Source organism: Passer domesticus, chromosome 6 (assembly GCF_036417665.1).
Source record: "Passer domesticus isolate bPasDom1 chromosome 6, bPasDom1.hap1, whole genome shotgun sequence".
Classification (NCBI taxonomy): Eukaryota; Metazoa; Chordata; class Aves; order Passeriformes; family Passeridae; genus Passer; species Passer domesticus.
In genome coordinates this window covers 37126981-37140418 of record NC_087479.1, presented here as the reverse complement: position 1 = coordinate 37140418, position 13438 = coordinate 37126981, and the positions used below count along the sequence as shown (strand labels likewise).

At 43.0% G+C, this 13438-nt stretch overlaps 1 protein-coding gene across 5 annotated transcripts in view; it reads left to right on the top strand.

Moving 5' to 3' along the window:
• Positions 1-13438, top strand: part of MAPKBP1 (mitogen-activated protein kinase binding protein 1) — a 95386-nt gene that overhangs the window by 55904 nt on the left and 26044 nt on the right. For 4 of the 5 annotated variants that reach the window (XM_064424604.1, XM_064424600.1, XM_064424603.1 and 1 more), the window contains exons 6-18: positions 677-847; positions 3697-3834; positions 4439-4621; positions 5217-5234; positions 5759-5919; positions 6304-6493; positions 7447-7593; positions 8481-8665; positions 8776-8867; positions 9215-9340; positions 10584-10654; positions 11096-11217; positions 12123-12198. In XM_064424604.1, the coding sequence (XP_064280674.1) occupies positions 677-847; positions 3697-3834; positions 4439-4621; positions 5217-5234; positions 5759-5919; positions 6304-6493; positions 7447-7593; positions 8481-8665; positions 8776-8867; positions 9215-9340; positions 10584-10654; positions 11096-11217; positions 12123-12198 (1680 nt within the window). The remainder of the gene's footprint in view (positions 1-676; positions 848-3696; positions 3835-4438; positions 4622-5216; positions 5235-5758; positions 5920-6303; positions 6494-7446; positions 7594-8480; positions 8666-8775; positions 8868-9214; positions 9341-10583; positions 10655-11095; positions 11218-12122; positions 12199-13438) is intronic. The other variant, XM_064424602.1, reaches the window with a different exon arrangement.

Here is a 13438-nt window from a genome sequence, read left to right as displayed (position 1 = left end):
ACAAACAATTAAACAAAAGAATAGATTTGTCTGGCAGAAAGTGCTGAATTGGCATTTCTGTTTCTCTGGAGAGCAAACATTAAACCAGAGGCTCTGTTCCTGCCATGTCTTTTTCTCTGATGTTACCCTGCCCATACTCTTTTGGGCAGAGTGCATCTGTGTGTTACCTTGTGACAGAAATGATGCTGCTAGCCTCAGATAGTGTGTGAGAGCCATGTCATGTTTTTGTATGGCATGACCTGGTTTGATAGCTCAGATGTCTGTTATGTTAGAAGCAGAGGATGTGAGGGCTTTTCATTCGCTAGGTCTAGGGATAACAATCTATTATAATCCTTTCAGAAGCAGGCTCTAAGTTCCTATTACAAACACCAGGGATGTGCATCAAAGGTATTGTTCTAGTCCCTGGCTACAACAGGGACTAGCATTTTGTGAGTAGCATAAGAAGAGGTTTAAAGCAGGGGAGGTGGTATTAATTTGCACAGCTGTTGAAATGCATATATTCATTAGCTTATTGGTCTCAACCTGGGCTTTAAAAAGCAAAGGAACTGCTAAACCCATTGTGAAAGCACCATCTAAACATCTTTTTCCAAGCTCCTGCACATTTACATGCTCGAATGTGTCAGAAGTGATTTTGGGGCTACACCTCCTGTTCTGTGTCTGCTCTTGTCCCTTCCAGAGCGGACACATGCCAGCAGTTCGGGTGTGGGACGTGGCCGAGCGAGCCCAGGTGGCGGAGCTCCAGGAGCACAAGTACGGGGTGGCCTGCGTGGCCTTCTCCCCCAGCTCCAAGTACATCGTGTCAGTGGGGTACCAGCATGACATGATTGTCAACGTGTGGTCATGGAAGGTAAGTTTTCTAGGAGGTTGGGTGGGCCACATGGTGTTGCTAAATCAGACAGAGCTTCCAGTATGTGGAAGCTCTGTGAACAACTTCAGTTCCATCTTGCTTTCTGTTTTTTAAAATTCTGTGGTTATTGTTTGGTTTTTGACTTTCATAGACACAGACAAATTTGGACAAGAGAGAAAGCTATGGTCCCTTAGGGAAGGTCTAAGTCATTTCCATGAAGGGATATTCTTTATGCTTGGAAATGTGTTACATTTTTCTGTCCAGCGAGAAAAGCCTGGACTTTGAAACCTTGCCAAACCATTGTGTTTTTCAGAGGCTTATTAAAAACTAATTTATGAGGTTAAGGAAGGAAACTCTCATCAGTCAGAGATTTCTTTTGTAGTGTAGTGTATATTCTTGGCTTGTTTTGATTTTTTATGTCAGAGTTTGTGATACTCTGATCCTATCCTTGATGGGTGAGAAGGGGAATGTAGGGAATTCATAATGAGTGAAAGCTGATGAAAGTCGCTTTGCCTGTCACTGGATTGAGGCAACTCTTGATAGAAACGAAGACTGTGTCTTATCCTCTAGTAAACATTTAAACATTTGTTTTTTGTAGATAAGAAAATAAACATTTGTTTTTAGTAGACTAGGAGTCTTTTGTATCAATAGATACTCCTGCTACCTCTTTAAGTGCTGTAACACTCTCTAAAAGAGATATGATTTAAGAAAAAAAAATCAATACATCTGTTAAATCTCACAGGATCATAGAATGGTTTGGGTTGGAAAGTACTCTAAAAATTACCTAGTTCCAATTCCTCTGCTGTGGGCAGGGATACCTCCCATTAGACCAGGTGGAAACCTCATCACAGCCCTGTCCAATCTGGCCTTGAACATTTCTGGGCATGGGGCATCCTCAACTTCTATGGGCAGGCTGCTCTAGTGCCTCACCACCTTCACAGTAAAGAATTTCTTCCCAATAGCTAATCTAAATCTACCTTCTTTCAGTTATAAACAGTTATCCCTTGTGCTATCACTACTCTTCCTGATGAAAAGTCCCTCCCCATGTTTCATGTGGGCCTTCTTTAGGTAGTCAGAACTCCTCTTCTCTTGTAGCTTCTATGTCTGCATGCATTTATTATGTTACTTTCTTCATCACATTTACTGCAATTTAATCTTCATCACATGCTGTAATTTAAGATCTCATTGTTATCTTCTGTGTGAGCTGAAATTTGATGTTGCTATTTTTCCATATAGCTAAATACTGTGTGTAGTGAGAGAACCTGAGTGTGTGTGTCTGTGTTGCAAATTGAGTGCTCAGCCTTTGGATTATTTCTAGTTATACAAATGCAAGTAGTGACTTGGACAAGGTCACAATGCATGGCATGTGTGAAACAGTACAAGTAGTTTTGCTTTCCCTTGCTTATCTGGGTTTTTCTGTTCACTGTATAATTGTGAACACGAGAACTTCTGAGGTAAGGACTGTCTGACTCTTCCCTGCTCAAGAACACACACTTTAAGCTTATGCTCTAGACTGTGATGGGAGCTCTAGCTGGCCTTTACTTTGCAGGCCGGACACCAAAACTGACCAAAGTCAATACAGATCTCCTGAAGCATTGTCCTTCACTTTTGACCACAACCCTTCTTTCCTCTGTGCTACAGCTTTGATTTCCCCGTTTTTCCTGGCTGGTAGACCTAGTCATTTGACTGTGATGGAAAAGAAAATCCATGTTGTCTGTAGGATTCCCTTCCTTCCCTAAATGAAGACCACAGCAATGATACAGATGTTGAGGTCTGCAAGGGTCCTAAGCTTTTCTCTGTCCACTGTCTTGAAAGAAGTTATGATAATTGCTGTCTTTCCTTCATTCTGGGTTGGGGGATCCTCCATGGTGATGGTGCAGCAGGCTAGACTCCCCTTGTGCTGGTTTCTTCAGTTCTGCCAGCACACAGTCCAGTGGGGCCCTTGGAGTGACATGGTTTGTGTGCTAGGGCATTGTGTCTGGAAGACTGGGAGCAGCTGAATCCTTGAAAGGAAGGGTAAAGGAAACACAGCAAGAATGAAAAAGGGTGCACTGTTGTCAGCTGTGTGCTGCATGCTTGCAAACCCACAACAGACAAAGCAGACAACTTGTTTATTCTCACTTCTAACTGGGGAAAGGCAGGGACAGGAAAACTGAGCAATGGTGCTGTGTGATGCTGCTATCTGAACCATTCTGCTTGAGCAGTGTCCATCCTGTTTTCTGTCCCTGCATCTTCTTCCTCCTTTCCCAGACTTTGATATTTTCAGGTGGACATTTGAGGTATAACAGATTTTGCTTTTTCTCTTCCAGTATAGGGATGGTCTTTGTGTATTTTGAGTCTTTTAATAAAGTATAACGTATTTCAAGAGAAAGAAGAATTTATGGAAGAACCAGTACAGTTTTCTCTGTGAAAAATACCAATTCCTCATCTTGAATGAAATGCTCTCATTGCTGCCTGGGGGCTGGAGGAGTTCTTCCTTGTGCTGGCCTACATCTGCATTTGCTGTTTAGGAAGGGAAATGGATTTGTTTTAAGCTGCTGGTGATTGTGAAACCCACATGTTTGTCATGGCTCAGATACCAAGTTCCTGCAGGCACTAGTGCCTGCTGATTTGTTCTTGATCATAGTTAATGTCGAAGAGGATTTGAATGTAAATGTGAATTATACTTCTGCCAAATCAATGTTCCCAGCTAATGTTGCGGAGGTTGTATACAGAGGTGAATGGGGAATAGTTTGGGTTTCATCTTTTCCCTGCTGCACTGCTTGTACTGGATATGTGCCTGTAATTGAAATAAGTTTCCTTTGCTTCTGAGCAAAGAAATTAAGCAATCTAAACAATTGTGTTTCCAGAAAAACATCGTAGTGGCAGCCAACAAAGTCTCAAGTAAAGTGACAGCAGTGTCATTCTCAGAGGACTGCAGTTACTTTGTCACTGCTGGAAATCGACATATCAAGTTCTGGTACCTGGATGACAGCAAAACCTCCAAGGTGAGTGGAAGTGCATCAAGGCCAACTTGTAAACAGGCATTTCTGTCCTAGAGCAGGGTGGATTTTGCCCCAGTGAGCTGTGGGAAGTGGAAACTTTCTAATTTTTCTGGGATGCAAGAACAGCCTTCCACCCCCATGAGCTCTCAAGTCTCATGGGCTGATAGCACCAAAAGCTTGTCTTGCACTGAGGTAGAGCTGTCACTCCTTGAGCAGTATACTTGTTCTTTAGTAGTCACATATACTGAAGAACAAATAATCTAGAAAGGAGCTGCAGTCATTTAATTCCTTGGAGCACAGAGGTGGGGAAAGCTCTTTGACAATAGTATAAGCATCTCAAAAGATTGTGGGTGTAATTTTGAAGCATCAACCAAAGTGTTTAACAGTTTTGGCTGTTGTGTTATTCTCAGGGAGGCAGAATCCACCTATGGTGATTTTTCTGTGTGCTCATCAACAGTGGTAAACATGAACAGCAAATAAAACCTCTTCTTTTAGGGTGTTTACAGTTCTTTGAATCTCTTCAGCACTCAGGGGTTAATGTTCTAAAAAATCACTGTCTGCCTGAAGTGCCTTGCTGTATTTGTAGCAAACTGTTTTCTCTTGGTAGGTCAATGCCACAGTCCCCTTGCTGGGTCGGTCGGGATTGCTTGGAGAACTGAGGAACAACTTCTTTGCGGACGTGGCTTGTGGAAGGGGCAAAAAAGCTGACAGCACTTTCTGTATCACATCCTCAGGCCTGCTCTGTGAATTCAATGAAAAAAGGCTGCTAGACAAGTGGGTGGAGCTGAGGGTGAGTTTTACATCCTCCTATTCTGCTCAAGCAGAGCAGGAACAACAAATAATAAGGGCACTCAGAGGTACAAGCTGACCACAAGCAGTGAAAATAATTGTGCCTCTGCAAGCCTGTGATTTACTCTGGAAGGCTGGGCAAGAATAGTGTTATTTCTTGACAATGGGATTTTACTGATTATTGAGTCTCTTTCATTCTCACGCCTCAGCATTACAGGGACTGCTCTACTGGCAAAGCAATGTCCTCATGGCAACTCCTGTATGGTCCTCCTGGCCTGGCCTGTGCAAATAGAATTTTTAGAAGGATTCTGGTTTCTATCCACTCTGCAGTGTCTTACATGGCTTGTGCATCTCAAATGCAGGTTCACAAGGCGCTAGTTGATTTGGCTATTCTAAACCACCAGGCTGGCCCATATTAAGAATTTGATCAAACTTGTTTTCCTTTCAATTGAATGTAACATGCCCACCTGCAAGGATCCAGTGTATTAAAATCAAGGGAAAAAGTCTGCTCACGCTTTCACTCAAGTGAAATGCCTCTTATTTTCTTTCCTTTCCTTTCCTTCCCTCTCTAAAATCTGCCTTTCACTCTCGCTCAGAATACAGACAGCTTCACAGTAAGTTGAAAAACCTTTTTGCATTGAACTCATCCCCTTTTCACCACACTCCATTTTGTGCCATTTTCTACCATTTGTACAGATCCCAAAGGGAGGGGAAGAAAATCTGTTTTGTTCTGTTTCTTATCCCCTCCTGACAGGTAATGTGTTGTTGTGCTAGTACAGGGTGAGGTGCTGCTTGCCTGCCAGTGTTGTTGAATGTCACAGAAATAAAAGCAATGTTCAGAGTAGGACTCAGCTGGAGCAAATGTGTAGCTCTGCTGGCCTCCCATCATAGTGGGTGGCAGAGAAATTGGGCTTTTTTCTAACTGCTTGGGATCTGCAGTGGATCTTGCCTGGAAAGTTCTTCAGAAAGGAAAAATGGATTTTTAGGCTTTTCCTTACTCCCAGGGTTTGACTTCACTCCAGCTCTTCTGACCATGACTCCTTTGTCTGTCAGTTTGCTTCCCTGTTGTGTGTCTCCCTGACCTTTGATGTGAGAGCACATTTCTCATTTGCTGTCTCATGTGCTGTGTCCTCCTCAGACCACTGTGGCAAACTGCATCTCTGTGAATCATGACTACATCTTCTGTGGCTGCGCTGATGGCACCGTGCGGATTTTTAACCCTCTGAACCTTCACTTTGTCACTACTCTGCCGAAGCCACACTTCCTGGGAACTGACATCGCGAGCGTGACTGAGGCCAGGTACTGTGGAGAAGGGTGGAAGAGAGCAAGGGAGGCTTGTGGGGGTTAAAACTGTTCCCCAGACCTTTGTTATCTGGAACATGCTATTTTTATGGATTAGAATTGGCAGCCTGTTGCAGATCTCTCTGAGCTGTTGCAGCCTTGCCCTGTATGATTGGACTACAGTTGGATGGCAAGGAGAAAGACTTTTGCTATGGGGCTTTGAGGCTTCTTTTGGGACTTGGTTGCTCAAGAGACATAACTTCCAGGCCAACTACTCTCTCTATGTATAGATGCCACTGTTCATCTCAACAGCACCCCATGGAGAATCTGTGCTCTCCTCTTGGAGTATTGCCCCAGCTCCTAGAAAGCACAAGTTAACCAGGCTGTTCTCTCTTTGTGCAGCCGTCTTTTCTCTGGTGTGGCTGATGCAAAATATCCAGACACGATTGCTTTGACCTTTGACCCCACCAACCAGTGGCTTTCCTGTGTATACAATGACCACAGCCTGTACGTGTGGGATGTCAAAGATCCGAAGAAAGTGGGCAAGGTGTACTCTGCTTTGTATCACTCTTCCTGTGTGTGGAACATTGAGGTACGTTGTCTGCAGACACAGGTGTTGGATTGTGAGTTGCAGCTGAGAAAGTCATTAGACAAGCTGCCAAATTTGAACGCAGATGCTGACTGTAGAGGGAATTGACTCAGATTTTCACCTGTGGTTAGTGTGTTTGCTGCTGGGCTTGGGAGCAGTTATTTGGCTGCACTGTAATGGCTGACTGAATATATGGTGCTACTGGGAAAAAAAAATCTCACCATTAAAAGGTGAAAGGTGGGAGAAAGACAGCATTGAATGAAACTGAGTACAGAGCATCCTTTTAGAAAACACACAAGTGTTTATTGCTGACCTCAAAAAAAACTGTTTGAGATCTGTGGTGAGCAATTGCTTCAAAGTCAAAAAACATGAAATAAGTGATAAAATCTGAACTCTGGTCCTTCTTAACATACTTACCTGGACATGTGGAAATAGCCTCTCAAGTGTCTGTCATCTTGCAGTCTCTTTAGCTGGCTTTCCCTTAGAGGGAAGTAAAGGAAGTATAGGAAACAATGGAATTGTTAATATATTGAAATATGTCTAACAGTGGTCAGGAGAGGGGAAAGTGGAAAGAACGTGGGAAGAGGTTGAGAGCTCTGTTTTTATTTATTAATTTCATCTTACCCTTTCCTTCTGAATTATAAACTGACAGTGGTAGATGAAAGTTGCAAACAACAGTGCAAGGTGTTTATTGCATGGCCATTGTTTGGGATTTGAGGTGCTCTCTTTGAACTATTAGAAACAAAGGATACTGGTTTGTTGCATGCTTCTTAAGGAGGTTTTCTGTGATGAGGGAAGCTTAATGAACTTATTTGAAGTCAGTCTGTCTGGCTTTCACCTTTAGAAAATAGAGAGGACGCCCGTTTTGTCTCATTTTGTTTTGAAACTTTCTACCAGTGTCTAGGGTGCCAGATGCCAGGTAATGTTATTCAGGGATTCATTTTACTTGCCCTCAGATGTATCCAGAGGTGAAGGACAACAATCAGCCCTGCCTCCCCCCTGGTTCTTTCATCACCTGCTCCTCTGACAACACCATTCGTCTGTGGAACACTGAAAGCTCCAACATCCACGGCACAGCCCTGCACCGCAACATCCTCAGCAATGTAAGATCCTAGGTTTGGATCACCTCCTTGTCCTTGGGGTTGCTCTTCTTCACACACAGATTCTCAAGTTAAGCCCCAAATTTCTTTGTATCTCCAAGTCAACCCAGCTTTCTGTAAACTGAGCACGAATCTGGTTAAATGTATGAACCTGAAGAAACACAAAAGGAGTACTGGGTAGGACAGGTTATCTGAAATGGTTCTAGGTACTATTGCTGTTTTCATAAACCACCCAAAGTTTCACCAAGCTTAGTCTATTCCATAAGGACTACGTTTCAGGAGAGCTGATTCTCTTTTTCTGCATCTCTGTGATGTGTAACCACTTTTAAGATTTGTTTGTAAAAGGTGCATTAAATGAGGCAGATGTTTGGGAAATTGAATGAAAAATTTTACACTCACTTAATCTATGTAAGAGGGAGGCTAATTGTACAGAACAGTGATTACATATGGACATTTGCTTCTGTTCTCATCTGAGCTGGAAGATCTCTGAACGCAGCAGCCCTGACCTCAAGAATCAGGTGGAAAAAATTCTTGCTTTTTCTGTCAGTACTCAGACCACTGACTTAGATAATCCCTAGAAGTCTTTCATACTCCTCCTGTGTGCCCTAATATATTGTAATCACTAATCCCAGGGCTTGTCAGTAGTGAAGGAGATGCTGTTAGTTTCTAGCTTGACTCTCTTGAAAGGGGTGATTGTGAGACACAGCTGTGAAACTTTAATCCTACAATCTGAAGGGGCTTAGTGCTTGCTCCTAACTAAAAGGTCATACCAATTACATCATTGTTGCCGATAAAATGTTTATGTTGACTAGGAGCTCAGTTTCTAAGGTAGATGCTTTGCTTTAATTTTTTGTAACTAATAAATATTTCTGGATGTATTGTGCCCCCAGGACTTGATGAAAATCATCTATGTAGATGACAACACTCAGGTACTTCTGGACACTGATTACAACTCAGCAGGAAGTGCAGACAAAGCTGATGCACAAGTGCTGGATACGAAGGTGGGGATACGCACTGTCTGTGTGAGTCCCAGCGGGGAGCACCTGGCCTCAGGGGACAGGATAGGCACTCTCAGGTAATCCCATAAAGCTTCTTATGCAGATTGCAGACTGGTCAGGCATGAGAAAATAACCAGGTCCTGCTAATTTTATTAAACATACTGAAATGAGCCATGTTATGTCCTAGAATATATGAGTTGCAGTCTCTGAAGGAAATGCTGAAAGTGGAAGCCCATGACTCCGAGATCCTATGTCTGGAATACTCCAAACCTGACACAGGTAAATGCAATTGAGCTGCTTCCCCTTTGCCTATGAATGTAGTGTTGAGCAAGTCGGAATGTCCTACTATGGTATGTTAGAATTGTCATGCTGAACTACTCCTGGAGTTCAAAGCAGGCTTCAAGTATTGGCCAGGCTTTGAAAAAGCCTTCTTTCTCTTACTTTTTATTGGAATATTGTATGTTGAGATTGCAGCTTGTTCCATTTATTATTGTAATGCAAAATTCAGCTGTTACTTTGTGTAACACACCTGCAGTATAATATTTTGTCCCTAAGAAGACTTGGGAAGCTGTTTTAAAAATTACTTTTTAAGTCATGATCTTGCACTGTTTTTCAATTTCTAACAGGTTTAAAGCTCTTAGCCTCAGCCAGTCGGGATAGATTGATTCATGTCTTGGATGCTGGGAAGGACTATAGCCTGCAGCAAACCTTGGATGAACATTCTTCTTCCATCACTGCAGTGAAATTTGCAGGTAGCAAATCATGGCCTCCCACCAAAGCTGGATTTGAGCACTACTGTTGTCACTTTGTGGCTGTAATTTTATCTACTTGAATACTGGACTAGGTCAATTTGAAGCTGCAGGTTTGATTGGTTTTGGTCATCTTTCTATTGGCTGTGGGAAAGTACCACAGGACATGAACAGGAACAGATCAAGTCTAGATACAGCCAGTAGTCCAGGTCACCAGACAAATCCGTAGTGATAAGACTACAGATTCGAGCAATTCAAGGTCTTGATCAGTGGGTCAGGGTCAGCTATAGTTCAGTGCCTGCCAGGCAAGTCCATACTGGCAAGGCAAGATGGAGTTCAGATCAGGAAGGTGAGTCCATGGATTGGATCAGGCTTTGGCTCAGTGGGGTGCATGTCCAAGCACAGTTGTGGCTGCAAAGCTGCTGCAGTGTAGCTCAGTTGGGACTCAAGGATGAGAACCTTAGCTTGAGAACTGCTCCCAAGTGAATGGACTCACTGAAGCAGGGGCTCCCCAAAGCAACCGTGTGGCTTTTTCAAGTGGTTTTTTTTTGTGGGTTTTTTTTTTGTGGGGTTTTTTTTTTTTTTCTGGAGGAGCTCCAAGGCCAGCAGTCGTTTCTCTGACAGATCTGTCTTATCAGTGAGTTGGCCTTGAATGCAGCCAGCTGAGCTCCCAGGAGATGAGGGAAGTGGGCTCAAGGCCTGGCAGGTAAGGCCTTTGTGCTGGTCTATGAGCCAAGTGCTGGCATGCTTTAAGTGGGTGCAGTTCAAGGACCCGTGTGATGTTGGATGCGTTGGAGTTGGAGTTTTATTGGGTGTTGCTTTGCTGAAGGAGCTGCTTGGTTACAGAACAGTCCTAAGGGAAGAAGGGAAGCCTGACCCTGCAGTAAGAAAGATGTGTCCAGCTGTAAGGTGTGAAAAGTGCCTATTGCCTGTTTTCAGCTTCTACTGAGTGTGAATGTGCCATGTTGCCACAGAGTGCTGTGGCACACAGAGATATGAGAATATTAGTGAGGGAGAAAACAGAATTACATCTTAATGTGTTCTGAAAAGCCTCTGTGTTGGAGCCTCATGCTCTCTGAGCATGAAAGACAAATGCTGTCCTTGAGAAGGGGCTTCTGTTTCGCTGCTTGGGGAGGAGTCAGTTTTAGTTAATCAGGGCTGGAATATATGAGCAGTGGTATAAATTGAAACATTTCCTCCACCTTGTATATGTGTTTATCTTTTGTCTCCTGTCTTTTTATTCCAGCTAACGATGGGAAAGTGCGAATGATAAGCTGTGGGGCAGACAAGAGCATCTATTTCCGCACTGCGCAGAAGGTAACCTTATCACGGCTTTTTGTACACTTCTAATTTATAATCTCTCCACAAAGGAGTTACTTCAAAGAATGGTATCAGAGTTTCTGTATGAGCTTGTTGCTATTTCAGCCTCAGGGCCTCCCACTGACTTGATAGAAGAGATTACATTCAGAGAACTAGTTCTGTGAAGCATGCAGCTACTCCCAGCCTGACCTCTCAGAGCAGAAATAGAGAACTGTTAGGATATCTGCTTTTCCTTCACTGCCAGAGCTATTGTGAAAACTGGTGAAAGAGTAGGGCTGGAGGGAAGAGTTCCTTGTGCCTCCAGTCCCAGCTGCTCCCAGCAGCTCCCTGGGAAGGATTGTTTTATGCTGGCTGTATGGGAAGACTCATCTGTATTTACTTGCTTTTAGTAATTTATTAACTACTTGATTTTGACACAGTTGTTACCCATATGTTTAGACAGGAGAAGGGGTCCAGTTTACCCGAACACATCACATTGTTAGGAAGACCACACTTTATGACATGGATGTGGACCCCAGCTGGAAATATGCAGCTATTGGATGCCAAGATCGTAACATCAGGTTAGTTTCCTTCTCAACTTGAAAATATTTTTCCAGTCATAAGTGAAGCAGCCTGATCTCCATCATTATTCCTCTAAGTTCTTTGATTCAGCATTTTCAGACAGATCTGAGGCACTGTGAGGTTGAACTCTGCCTTTCTCCTCACTGATAAAAAGCCGTGTATATGTGCAATTCCCATGGGACTCGTGGCTTCTCACTGGGTTGCTCTGCAGAGCAAAGGCTTTCTACTGGGGGAGCAAATGTGCCTTCCTTGGTACATCATTGAACTGTGGGGCAAGAACTTCTGCACTGTGTAATTTTTGGTTTTGAAAGTACTTAGTGAAAAGCTGTGAGGTCCTGTGGAATACCTGGGACTGTGGGAACCTAAAACTGAACTAGATGTGACTGTCATTGAACAAGTGGAGTCCATTCTCTTCTCTTTTTATCCATTTCTTCAGTCTGTCTGCTTGAAAGCAAAGGAATCTCTCTGTAGTTGTGTGGCTGCTCCTGTTGTAGCTGTGTGAGATGTTAAGAGTTTTGGTCATAGCTAAATATCACTACTGGATGTAATTTGGTTTTGTTTTCTAACATGAAGTGTCTTGCTCTCTTAATCCTTTGCTCTAGTACGAAGGAGCCCAGGTATTTTTACAGCAGTGAGGATGGACTGATTATTGGTTTGAGAATAAAGCCTTGATTTTAATTCAGATAATTTGCCTTTGCATTACTTTTGAGGTTGTTTCTTGAACCATTTAAATGACTGGTAGTAGTACTTCATGGAGATAATTTCTCCACTTCCTGTAGTTTCACCCTGTTTCCTGTATTTTATATGGAATGAGGAACAGGGAGAGAAAAATGATCCTGGTGACAACAGCCCCAGAGTAGTACCTGGGCACAATGAGCCATGTTATCTTATTTCATCCCCTCAGGGTTTTCAACATAAGCAGTGGGAAGCAGAAGAAGCTTTACAAGGGATCCCAAGGTGAAGATGGCACCCTTATCAAAGTAAGCTGTTTTCTTTTCCTTCCTTTTTCAATTTTTCAGCTTTTCTGAATGTAGCACGGGGACAAGAAAATTAAATACAAATCTGAGTAGAGTATTTATTTTTTTATTTTTCTTTTTTTTCTTGCTCCATACTTTGTCCTTTACCCTACTGCTGCTTCCTCCTACTTCCACCCTTAAGGGCTGGTAATATATTTGGGTTTCATGAGGCTAAAAGAGGAAAAGAGTCAATGAATGATGAAGCTGGTCTTTGATTTTTCTCTCTGTTCTGTTTCTGAAGTGAGTCACAGGACCATGCTGTAAAAACAAGTAGAACTGCACCAATATCTGTCAGGAGATGATTTAATCCGTTTAATTTAATCCTTTACTTTCTACTCCAGAGAGCTCATTCTGGTTTTCTTGACTGGTTTTGTTAGGATTCTTAAAGTGGAAATACCTGTTGATCAGTGTTTGTGCAGTAGATTTCAGAGGGCAAATACAAGGGGAACTCTTTGAGCTGACAAAATTAAATAGTATTGGACCTGAAAAGCCTGGGTGTTGGAGTTCTGGAAAAGCATGGTACTGCTTAGAGAGAGTCTGTTCAAGTTTCTCACCTGCTGAGTGCATCCAGGCCTTGGGCCACGGTAGCACACCTGCTTCTGCTGCTATCCAGGGCTAACCTTGGTAAATCAGGTGTGTTTGAGACTCACAGTGGAGTGGAAGAACTGCATTCTTGTCTATGAAGGGGGAAAGCCAGCTGACAAAATAAAAGTATCTCTCCATTTGCCAAACAAGCTTCTTCATTATATTTTTTTCCACTGATAATTTTCTACTGCTGCACAGGTCAGCAGTATTATTATTAGGTACTGGAAAGAATGTCCTGTGAGGAGCAGCTGAGGATTTAGGGCTTATCTAATTTGGAGAGGAAGAGGCTGAAGGGTGGCCACATTGCTCTCTACAGCTTCCTGAGGAGAGGACACACAGGTGGAGGTGCTGAGTGCTTCTCCCTGGGAGCTGGTGACAGGATATATGGGACTGGTTCAAAGCTGCACCAGGGACATTAGGAAGCATTTTCTTTACTGAGAGTTTGGCCAAACACTGGAGCAGGAGTCCCAGAGAGGTGGTCAATACTCCAAGCCTGACAGTGTAGAAGATGCTTTTGATCAATGTACTTAATAACAAGCTTTAAACATGTGGCCCTTATGGAAGAGACTAAGCTTGATGAATCTTTGGTCAACTCTGAATTGGCCAGGCAGGACTAGGT